The sequence below is a fragment of the Haemaphysalis longicornis genome, unplaced genomic scaffold (assembly GCF_048455015.1).
Source record: "Haemaphysalis longicornis isolate Haplotype H1 unplaced genomic scaffold, Haemaphysalis longicornis Haplotype H1 scaffold_25, whole genome shotgun sequence".
In the NCBI taxonomy this organism is placed as follows: domain Eukaryota; kingdom Metazoa; phylum Arthropoda; class Arachnida; order Ixodida; family Ixodidae; genus Haemaphysalis; species Haemaphysalis longicornis.
In genome coordinates, this window is record NW_027526314.1 from 6632423 (window position 1) to 6644478 (window position 12056).

A 12056-nucleotide genomic window follows, 5' to 3' on the forward strand; every position below is an offset into this window, starting at 1 on the left:
TCGCGCTGGCAGCCTCTCCCAAACCCTCGCAGTCGACAGGAGCGCCACTTTGAGGAGCGCTGCCCAGGAAACGGGAGAAAAGGAGGGGGTAGGCGGAGGACGGGAGTCGGGAGGGAAACGTAACGTACCGGTCTTCTCCCGCGTTCTGTGAGAAGGGGATAGAAGCGTCTGCTAGGGAAGGGAAGTAACGCAAAAAGGGAATGACGAAGGAGGGCGCCAGGGAGGAGGATGCAAAGAGGGGGAAGGTAGTCACTCCCGCCACCGTCGCCGACTCGCGCCCCTGTCTGCCTGCGTGTCTGCGAGCCGCGAACAAGGCTTCTCCGAGCTGCTCTTGTCCAGTTCCGCCTAGATCGCCGCCGCGGCCGCCGTTTGTGAGCACTGTGCGTGTCCTTCCCATACTCCTGCAGCTTTTTACTTTAAAGTTTCATCTTCGCGACGGGCTGTCTAGACGCGTGTGACAAATGTATGATTCCACTAATTTTCGTAGAAATTTTAAAGAGATATATATTTTGATCGCAAATTGTTTTTTTTATTGGTGTTTCGGGCGTGGCGCCTCCTCAGGGCTAAAATTCTCACGACTCAAGTGGAAGGGCGGCGTTCACAGGGTTGAACTATACTGTGGCGCTGTACACGACTTGTGACTTCTGAAATATCTTCAACACGACTCGAAGGTGTGCACCAGCCCCATTCGTCGGACGTCCAGTGAACTTTCAACGAGAGAGCACGCCGAATTTCCGGACCTTCAGGTGCCGTACTCTGGTGACTTCGAGCAACTTTTTTTTGGCTTGAATTATATAATTACTAAAAAAACAATTCACGGTTACAGTTGGTGCAGTTTTCGCGTTCTTCACTTGGAACATAAACTGTGTCGGGGACACTGGGGACTGTTAGGGTCGTGAGAGCCACTTTCATCGGATTATATGAAATGGCTAGCTTCGGGGACGAGGACAACGCCTTTGCCGAAGACCTGTCACTCGGTGCAAATGGTTCCGCCTCGTGGCTTTACCTTGTGCGGGAGTCACTGAAGCCACTCCAGCCGGCTGTACCTTCCGACGATGCCAACTTGTCATATGGAGTGGCGGCGGGCAATATCTCAGTCTCTGACTACCCTCCGATGAATGCGGTGGGTTTCGAACTACAGGCGTTCCTGATCGCCCTGTACAGCCTTACGGCCCTTCTGGCGCTGGGCGGCAACGTGATGGTGATCGTGGTGCTGGTCCTGGGCAGGCGGTCGTCGCGAGAGCTGCGCCTCTTCCTGGTCAACCTCGCCCTGTTGGACATCGCCATGGCCGTGTTCTCCATCCCGTTCACCTACACAGACTTTATGCTCGGTCGCTGGATCTTCGAGCCGCTCTTCTGCCCCGTCGTGCTCTTCATGCAGCACGTTTCCGTCATCGTCTCCGTCTACACACTCACGGCCATCGGCGTGGACCGGTAAGCCGTTGTTTTTTATTGCGGAACCGCGCGATTCCTCTATTAGGTTTTATGTGTTCCTTATTTCTATAATAGAATATATCAATTTTATTTTGGGCGTGTTCTCTCAACACGCCCATTTAATCAGAACTTACATGAAAAAATTTAAATAACCTCCCCTGCAGAGAGCTTCCACAATAGCATCATTACACGTGAAATAAAAATAGTTACCACCTGTTCCTTTTAAGTGATCATTTTCAGTGATGTGTGATTGTATGTTATAGTGCCTACCTATTGATATTAGAAAATATACGTATACACACTTTTCTGCAGATGAGAGAGATAACTGGCGCCAGAAAAAAAATTGTATGCGTTTTTATTACGTCCTTCACATATTGGCCACCAATTTACGACAAAAAATTTTTTTTCGATTCATCTTGCATATTTCTATCACAGTATTTTCTCTTACCCATTTTTTTATCTACACTCCCACACGTTTTGATAGGGAAAACAGGTTAAGAAAATAAGGCGTCTCGGTGTTACCAAACGTGAGCTAACAGAAGCATGAGCAGTTTCGTCTCCCTTAAGCGTATCGCAATTATTGACTTTTTTCGATCAAGCCTGCCTTCTGGGACATGTGATCTGCTGTCACCAGACCTTGACAGCAAGTCACACAACCGAAGACGGGTTTTCATTATTTGAAGGATTGTGTCATAATAACTTCCTTCCACGGGGACCCCTGCTTGGCGCCCAGTTATATCTCTTGAGTACTTGTGACTCCTGTGGACAGAAAGTTCGTTTGGGAATCGTAATCCTTCAACGGCGACCAATAAATTGAAGAGCCGGATATGTGTTGTCAATAATTTTTTTATTGTGTGTGGTGCTTTCAACCACTCGGTTGTTTCAAAACCACTCGGCTGTTTCAAAAAAAAAAAAAAAACAGCCGATTGGTTTATCAAGAGAAAATAATGGAAGGACGAAGTACCCATGAAGCGATATAAATATCGGCAAATAAGATGGCCCTTGCGTGCAGCAGGCTTTCTTTTTCGTACCACACATTCGCTGTGTCAACGGTGCCTCGTTCATTGTTAATTTGACGGACTCATGCCAGGTGGGATACAGCATCTGCGGATTTGATCTCTCCTTTTTCAGGCGCACTCCCTTGGGCCTATGCAACGGATTAAGGACGGAAAGTTGGCTAGTTTGTTATTAGATACTAAGGACATTGTATTAGGGTCCGCCCCGCGTCATTCTATCTATGGCCCGATCTACAGCGCTAATACACCGTTCTCAGTAGCCTATGGAACATGTTTTTTGAAGTTTACTTTTGATACACACGTCAATTTATTTATTCGCACACATAAGAAATTCTTCTGAACTGTTTCCCTACCTTCAGCACTTTTTGTATATATAATGCCGCTAACGTTCACAGAAAAAGAGAGCGTGTGTTGGTGGTTTACAGACAGTGAATTTATTGCGTGACCACACATACCTAATACAGAGTTTTTTGGGATTTACTGTTGATATGTGCTTCTTCCGGCGCCTGTGTTTCAGCTCCCACAATTTGTTCCGTATGTAGCTAAAGAGGTCTTTTGTTGCATTCGAGGTGGCGGCGTTCGGTTCCCGGTCGCGACGAGAGTATTTCTTATCAAGAGGAAATAACGACGCCCGCCATCGGGTTAAAACGTCTTTCCGAAAAGGCTACACTTGTTAACCTTGCGAAGGTTTGGTTGCTCTAACCGAAGCGACGCCTGCATTTTGGGTCTCCTGTGTCGGTGGCTATGACGCTGTGAAATTATTTGAGTCATAGTGTGTTCTTGAACAGGAGGTCGAAAATTTTGCACATGAAAAGATCGCTCAGTCCTCAAGCACAACCTTTATTTATTTATTTATTTATTTATTTATTTATTTATTTATTTATTTATTTATTTATTTATTTATTTATTAAAAACGCAGCCACCACGAAGAAAAATTAACCCGTAACCTTTCGCCTGTTCCATCGTAGTGCCGGTACGCGACTGTGCCCGTGCCGCCGGTAATGCGTCTTATAAGACGTATAGATAGTGCTCTAATTATGCAAATAACAGGCATACAAATTGAGAAAGTAGTCCACATCGAGCGCGAACATACCAAATGGTTTCCTCACGTCAACTTTTTTCGTTGCTCAACACGTACCGAATCGTACCGTAATCTTCCTAATTGTTCTTAGCTAGCTTTATAACATTTTGGCCTCACACTGCAGTAATGCTCCATTTCCTGCTTACGCCGAAGTCTTACACCTCTCAGACGTGCCTCAGAAGCGACGTTCGCAAATACTGCGAAATTTCATTTGCAAAAAGGGCGCCCAATCTGTTACTCGTTAGCTTACACGAATACAATACAGACGGCCGCACACCTGTAAACGCCCCGAAGGCGGGGTGGAAACGTTAATTACTGCACAAGCATTTAAAACATATTATTACCTGACAATTTCAATCTCGAATAAGACAGAGGATTGAGGCGCTCCAATTAACCCATAGTGAATTTACTAAGAAGCGTCTGTTGCGACTGTTGCTCTTCTAAGTACTTGACCTCTCTTACAAGACCCGTGGCGGTGCTTTTTTATTCGCGGCCGAAGGCGTTGAACTGAAATGACCCGCGATAGCGACCGATACCCGGAAAATAAGCGATGTCTTGGGGTGAGCTACCGCGTATTGTTAAGCTACACAGAGTAGTCTTACGCTGCTGCTATAGGCAAGAGTTTAACGTAACGAAGAAACTCTTTATTTACTATTTTATTTTCAACAGCAATTCGACCATTTTTCTCTGGTTTCGAAGCCTTCAGAACGCTAATTTTAAAACGGACAGCCAACCACTCTTTGTGGAGTGCATTTCCTCCGGCTCATACGATAGCTAGAATTTTATATAGTTGGGTAACCAAAGATAATTTCTAAATAAATTGGCCAAAATAATTATAACCGGGCACTAAATATTCTATAATATGTACGGTGGCGCCATGCAATGTTTAAACGTGGCACTACCACACGTATGCAGACAACTCCGTCGCTTTCAATGCGCGATTCAAACCGCACAATAAGGAATATAAAAGACAGCAATTTATTATTGTTTTAGCCGCTCAAAAGTTTTTAAAAACACTTTTCAACTCACGTACAATTAAAACCATGGGCCCTATTCTCGATTGTAGAAATTCCCAGGCAATTAGCCATGTTTTTTTACGTAAGAACAACATAAGCAATCAGTGACCTGCTGCACCTATAGCTATGACGACATGCAGTGTAATTTGACGCATCCCTCATAAAGATCACAACTAAGGCACCAAATATTGCCCATAAAAGATATAAAAACACTTGGCATTTATTATAAAAATTTGCACGGTAGCTGAGGTTCACAAGGAAAACACATTTCTGCCGGTCAAAATTGGCGTCAGCAACACAAGGCGATCGAGTAACGTTGAACCAAAAGTGAGCGAAACGGGGATGTTGAGCTAAAGAACATGACAGAATCTTTTTTACCATATCTATTCATTTCTTTCAATCGCTTTTAGTAACGTAGTTGAGCTCTCTGCTTAAATGCAAGCTTTGCAGCGTTATCACCTTCCCGGCCGTCACGCCGCCACGCTATCGTCTGCTGCTATGTTACAAGTTTATGGCGTGATCATATAAAAAGACGACCGCGACCATCGCTTGTATGACACATAAGGGTAGCGAAGCGCTACGCCCGATAACCGCGGAGCACACCGATGTCGCCAATTCACTCATTCGTCAAGCTCGACTTCAATCAGCGCTGTAATGAACAAAAGAGTCACTTTTCTTTGTTATTTTTCTCTTGAGTTCCATCATGTGACCCAGCAGCTTACTAGGAGGAGCGTGGACAAATACCATGCACTGAGTTCTCTTTGTCATGGAGAGGCTTGTACTGCCCTCTCATGTTGCGGTTATGCCAAACAAATAATTTTTATTTTATTACCAAACATAAAAGCAAAATACTGCACGGTATTTGTATGCTCCGTGATCGCTGACTTGGAAACAGTCGAAACTACTATTTGTTTCAGTGGAAAACGCGCTTTAAACCTCGCGCTATGCGTAACTGTGCCTTCTGCAAATTCCCGGATATTTCGCGGCGCCGAAGGTGGGGGAAATTTTTTGCCCTATTTCGCCGCAAAAGCAGCCGCCACTTTGAAGCTGTTACGTAAGATTACGTCACTTTACGCAGGCTGAAGTTGCCAATGCGTGACGTGATCATTCCCGCCGACTATTTAAATTTGGTCACGCCTTCTCCGCCAATCACAGAGGGCGTGGGTATTACAAGCAGTATTGTTGTTCAATAGCAAAGATAGGCTTACGTTGTCATGTCCGGTGCATTTAGTCTAGTTTTTCATCGCCGGCCAAGAAGTATGGGCTTTCAGTGAGCAGAAATAAGGCAAACGTTAGAACTGGTGCCCGTAAACGTCATGAAACGTCAAATTGACGAAAGCACACACAACCCCTTTGTCTACCGGAAGCACGTTTGAAACCCAATCAGAAGAGGCTTACGGCAAATTGCCCGATTCCCAGGGATTTTGCGCAGTCGAGAATAGGGTCCCATGTTGCTGTGCGGCTCACTGTGATAGTTGCCAGCATTTGTCACAGCAGCATACTTAAGTGGGTAGATCTAAATATTCCGCTTTCGAACGTTCTAGGCCCCTATCAGAAAAATTGCTGCACCTCAAGGTATTTTAAATGATGTCCTTTTATTTGTCATACAAAGCATACACTCAAAAAATCGGCTGGCTGTCCTGTTCAGGTAATTTGCGACCACCATGACTCTTCGTGAAGTATGGTGGCAGCGTGGTCATCAATAGTTGGACTTCATAACCAACTATGCATTTTCGCGCTGTCACATATAGCGAGGACCAAGTCTAAGAACCCCCTCGCTTATGGAAAACCAGTTTTTTTTAATGACACCGTTCAACCGAAATAGGAGGTTTACGCATTGCTTCAGCGTACCTGAGTAACAACACAGTTGCTTACATATCGTTTTCGCCATTTATTTGGTGGGTGCGGCAAACGGATAAGGAAAATAACTAAGCAAGGATATTTTTTTGAAAATTTTAAGATATGTCAATCAAATGTTTAATAATAAAGAGATAATTAGCCCAGCCAGTCGAAATTCTGAGCTAGATTTGTTCCTTGCTCCAAAACAAAAGGCTGGATGCGATAACGCTGTCTAAATTTCTGTGGAACTTAAAAATCCCAATGCGTCTCAAGTTATTCCATAGGTCTTATTTAGGTCTTCTTTAGGTCCGCAAGACTTACAAATTGAAAAGGGTGGGAACGATGGTATTTCCACAACAGGCGGTTCCACGAACTACCGCAGGGAAGCAGTGAGGCCCCACTTTAGCGCACGGCTTTCTCTGACGCCATTGTACCAGACAAAGTAGGTCCAGAACTTCTGAGACTACCGGGCGCAGCGTGGGTATGCACTCCACAGTGGTGTAAAATTTAGGACCCAGAAATGTACTTGTTACATGATACGCAGCTGGTAAATGGTCCGAAGCAGTATCGCGTGCAGTCCGCCTTAAGTCACAACGCATGGCCAGAGGTGTGCGGAGTCACTTATGAGTCCACTCCCTCACACTCATTTCGGCTCAAAGGCACGCGTGAGTTTTAGTTTGGGTGAGCTCGAGGCAAATGTGGCATCGTGAGTTTGAGCCCGAGTGAAATTGAGCCCAAGTGAGCTCGAGTGAGCTCGAGTGAGTTTGAGACCGACTGAGTTTGGTTACGGCTGAACCCGAGTGAGTTCTGAGTTCATTTTGATTTCGGAGATAATTCTGACTCTTGAGCCCGAGTGAGTTTGGGGTCTATTTGAGTTCTAACTTCTGAGTTCATTTTGAGCTCTGGTTTAATTTTGAGTTTTGAGTCCATTTTGAGTTCTGAGCCCGGGTGAGTTTGCGCTCACTGTGAGTTTGAGTTTAGGGAAGCGTAGATGAGTTGCAAAGCAGTGTACCTGCTTGAGCTCAGCATTGGTTAGCGCGAGTTGGTACATAGCGAAGTGCCGAAGCGCAGCGCAGGACGAGGGACAGAAACACAGAATACGGCATACAGAGAACACGGGAGAACGGGCGCGTTGAGCTAGAAATAAAGATCAGCAGAACATTAGTATGGGCGAGTTTGTACATCGCGAAGTGTCGAAAGCGAAGTGTCGAAAACACAAAAGATGACACACAGAGCGCTAGCGCTCTGTGTGACGACTTTTGTGTTTTTGTACCTCATCTTGTGCTGTGCTTCGACACTTCGCTATGCTAGAGAACGAGTGAGAGGCGATTCCAAAAATAGTTCTGAGTGAGGAGAGCTGGTTCAACGTTACCGGGGTATGGTAATGATAGTAGATATACAGTTCACAATTTCTATGTCGGGCTTGAGCGAGGTGATTTTTTTTTCAAGCAGTCCATTTTGCATTTCTGTGAGATACGAATGTGCTAGGGTTGCAGCACCAACGATTACGCATGCGCGTTCGTATGTCGTAAGTTACCTGCATTGCTTCACTTGCGTGATTTTTGCGCATGTGTTTGCGTCAGACAGGATGCTGCCATTGTTCCATTGTGGGCTGTTAAGTTTCATGCGTCGCTTTGGGCTTGGAATCCAGGTTACGTGCGGCTACGTCAGAATTCGCCATGCGCATGATTGGTTGTGTGTGTGTGGAGGGGGGGGGGGGGAGAGAGGGTGTGACTTAAAAAGCCTTCTTGTAGAATTTTCACGACGATCAGCACTTGCTCTTTACCACGTCTAATGTGGAAGAGGGTGTGCGAAAGCACACGGTGGTGCATGCTTGCTGGTGGTTCGCCTGATTCTGTTAAGGGTTAATAAATATGTTAGTGGTCAAAAGAGAAGAGGTGAGTTCCAGGGGAGGGGGGAATAAAAAGGGGTTGGCGGCCGTCGTCTCTGCAGTTTTAAATTACCGGGTGACTCCTATTAAGATAGAATAATGAGCGCATTATGAGATAGTCATGGTGAGCAATAGATTGGGTTAAAATACAAATTGAAGCCGCTATGGCGTATGAGGTATCAAATTAAATGTCCCGATTAAGAGAATCACGGTAGACAAATAAAAAATGCTTCCTGGTTATATTCATATTATAGTCATAACGAGTCATCCTATTGATAACTTTAGTATTTATGAACACATTAGCCTTAACACATTAGCCTAAACACATTAGCCTGACCCACAACACATTAGCTCACAATCTCTGAAGTGAAGGCTGCCACACCCTGGCTCAAAGATCCAGCAGAGTGAAAGTTCATCCAAGTGTTGCTGGCCTGAGGGGGGGGGGGATACGCCAGATGTGGGCGAACAGTGAGCAGAAGGTGGTTCCGGTTTTGTTTTGAATAAAGCCGGATGAGAATTCGGCTGCCCTTGGTAGAATAACCGAAAAGTAAATAACGGAAACTAAGAAAAACCTCTCAAACCTAAAGTATTTTGTGGCTCCCCGTAGCAGCCATATTTTCTATCCTAGCCGACTAAATGTGCCCTGGAGCATCCCTACGTGACGACCTTACGTTGCCAAGACACAATCGAATGCATTACCCCACATTTTAACGTGCTTGGTTTGATGGAGGCTGATTTAACTACAGGAGCACGCCGAGAGCTTGCTCATATCGCATTCTTAATTTGAATATTCGACCATGCTGCTGTCGTTTCTACTTACTTTTGTAAGGCTTCCTGCGTCTCGGATGCATCACTGAGTTGTAACATGTGTCTGAGTGGTTTACCGTCTGTATAATTTTGGTACTTTGATACGCATTTGCTTATTTCGAGTTGGAGCCCCACTGTGCTCGTTGTTGTATTTGAGCTGGATCACAAGCCACCCTGTCAAATTTGTGAAGCAGTTTGGAGCGTTTATATTGTTTTTTTTCCTTCCAGGGAAAGACTTTTGTGCTCTGTATTCACGGCAAGCGTTTTGATGTTTTTGTTGTAGACAGTATTTGTTTTTTTAATATATGCTCCTGATGCATGCGTATGACTTTTGTATTCGCACTTCAGCAATTATCCCTGTAATTTCGCTTGCCCATGCCGCCACCTTGCAGTGTAAGGGCCGGGGACCCGTCAAGCTGCTCACGGAGTCTCTTTCCTCTGTGGTACCCACTCAAACTTGGCAAAATAAAATCTTGAAATCTTTAAGTATAATCAAACGCTTGAGAAGAAGTTCATCGCTGCGAGAGAACGAAAGGCTCGTCTGACTTGCTCTCTTTCTCGTTCATGTCGGCAGCAGAGGCTCATAAGCCAGCTGTAGCCGGATCACAGGCACTCGATCACGGCCTCCGCTCTTAAATGCGGCGGCCGTGCCCAGATCATTCACTTATATAGTTCGGCTATAGCGAGACACGGCCACTTCGTCAACCTGCGCTTAGCATTTTGCTTGAGTGACATTCCTGAAAAATTATCATCCGCCATATACGCTGAGGCCACAGAAACAAAAGGCGGTTATTGGTCTAGAAAATGTCAGACGTCGGGTATATATAGGGTTCAAGACAAGGATTCTAAAAACAGTTCGTTTGATCGTATGAATGCCATATTTCGTAACTCGTCGAGTAAAACAATTTCACGTTCGGAAAGGGTTATATGTAACATGTCATTACTATAACTGATTGTCGTACTTGCTACGAACCAGCGCTCGCATTGTAAAAAAATATTGATTCACTTTTGCTCTGCATAAGCGGTATTGATAAAAATAGCCAACCTAGGGACGGAGTTTTTAAAGGAAGTAATCTGCGGTGGTGCATATGAATCATTAAAAGTATGACATATTATGTCTTAAATACTCGTAACTTTGTCCACGTTTGTGTGTATAGCAGGTGCTCATACAAGCGAGAAGTAACGCTCAAATGAACAAAACACTGAGCTTTGAGTAATTAGTTTCCTAGTAACACGCAGACCGTTCATGTCAGAAGTACATAAAGCAAATTAACCCGAGGATTTCATGTGCAGATTCCTGAGCATTTCTGAAAACGATTGGGACATGTTGTGGAATGCTGCTTCCACAGCTATATTATTGCGTGAAAGAGACCTACCTTGCTTGATTTTTCCGGCGAAAAAATTTACGGCAATGCAGTAACTCCCCAAAGACGAATTTTGGCCGCAATAGCAAATCGTGTAGTAGGGCCTGTATTGTAAAAAGTTTCCGTTTCTTGTTGAAACTTCTGTCTGAAGGGAGTACTTAAAACATGCATTTTATGACGGCAGTTTTCCCTACCCTGATTGCCACGACCCCGTCCTACATAAACCGCTAACGGTGTATGGCAATTTCTATTTTAACGGCCTCTGAAACCATACTGTTTTCAAAAGAAAATTAAGTGGACCTTCTTAAAAAGAAGGTCCCCTTCCCTTCCTCTTGTCAAAATGGCGCTAGCTGCCACCCTCAAGCGTCAGGATACAGTTGTACTAAATATAAATACCGCAGAAAGTGACGGAGAACGTAGTTTCCCAGATAGCCGAATTGGTAGGGATTTCGAAATATAATTGAAAGGCGTGTGTTCGGCCCCCACTGTGCACGCGTCTTTTTCTTCGCTTTCCTTCCTATATAAATTTAAAATGCTAATTTCAGTGATCGTAGTAAAAAAAAACCAAAGCATTCCACTATGCCTCCTCTAACGTTCTAGGCTGCCGGCCTTTTCTTCGGTGTTTCCTCAACCAGCCCCCCGGTCCTGACTCTATATATTACACTATTTCCCAATTAAATTTCCTTACCTCAGCATTGTATCAAATTATCGGTTTTACCATACTTCTTATCCTGTATTTCATAGCCACTACGTTACCCTTCCACCTTCTGCCCGTCCTCCGCATTCTGTTAGGCTTCATAAGAACAGTGGGAAGTTTTTTAGTAGAAAAAAGCGTAAGACATGTTCGCACCATCTCACCGACATTACTACTACATGTATCGCCTTGTCGAGTGATTAGGGAGAAGACCGGCAAAGAGCAATTTATTAATTCCACACAAAAGGTCTTGTCCAAAGGCAAAGATAAATATTACAAAAACAAAAGTAACGTTAAACATACATCTAGAGGTGATGAAGTAGTATAAGGTGTGGCGGAATATAACTATTGCCTAAGTGATGAGTGCACATCAAAACCGCGCGAGGAAATCAGGTGTATAATTACTGTGGGATAAATAAGCTGCGACAAACATTCAGAGGAGATGAAAGGCAAGCTGCATCTGGCACACAATACAAATATATATATATATATATATATATATATATATATATATATATATATATATATATATATATATAAGGAACGCGTACCCCCGGTAATTACTTACGGGGATTAAATGTGGTGATCCTTACTAAGCACCTGAAAGAAAACTTGTGTCGGCTGAACTGGCCAGGGAAATAACAACGTAACGCTTCGAGATAGGAAACGAGCATATCGGATTAGTTACAAACTCGGTTAGAAAAAAGTTGCTCTGGTTTAGCATTCGGTTAACCCTAATTAATAGCAAAAGCTTTACTGCCCTGGCTAGGCCCATTGTTCAAGGTGTGGTTGACGTGTGGTTTCGCAATGATATACCGACGTGTTTGCAATGAATCTATTGTTTTTCGGCACGCGGCATTGCTTAGGCCTCACCGCTGTACGAGCGATCACAGCTGGATGTTCGTCTTCCATCA

The 12056-nt window shown here is 44.4% G+C and overlaps 1 protein-coding gene across 1 annotated transcript; it reads left to right on the plus strand.

Annotated features, from left to right (window-relative positions):
* The first annotated feature begins 925 nt into the window (after positions 1–925).
* Positions 926–1438, plus strand: LOC144172626 (gastrin/cholecystokinin type B receptor-like). The gene has a single exon (XM_077701277.1). The coding sequence runs from the start codon at positions 926–928 to the stop codon at positions 1436–1438; it is 513 nt and encodes a 170-aa protein (XP_077557403.1).
* The last annotated feature ends 10618 nt before the right edge of the window (positions 1439–12056 follow it).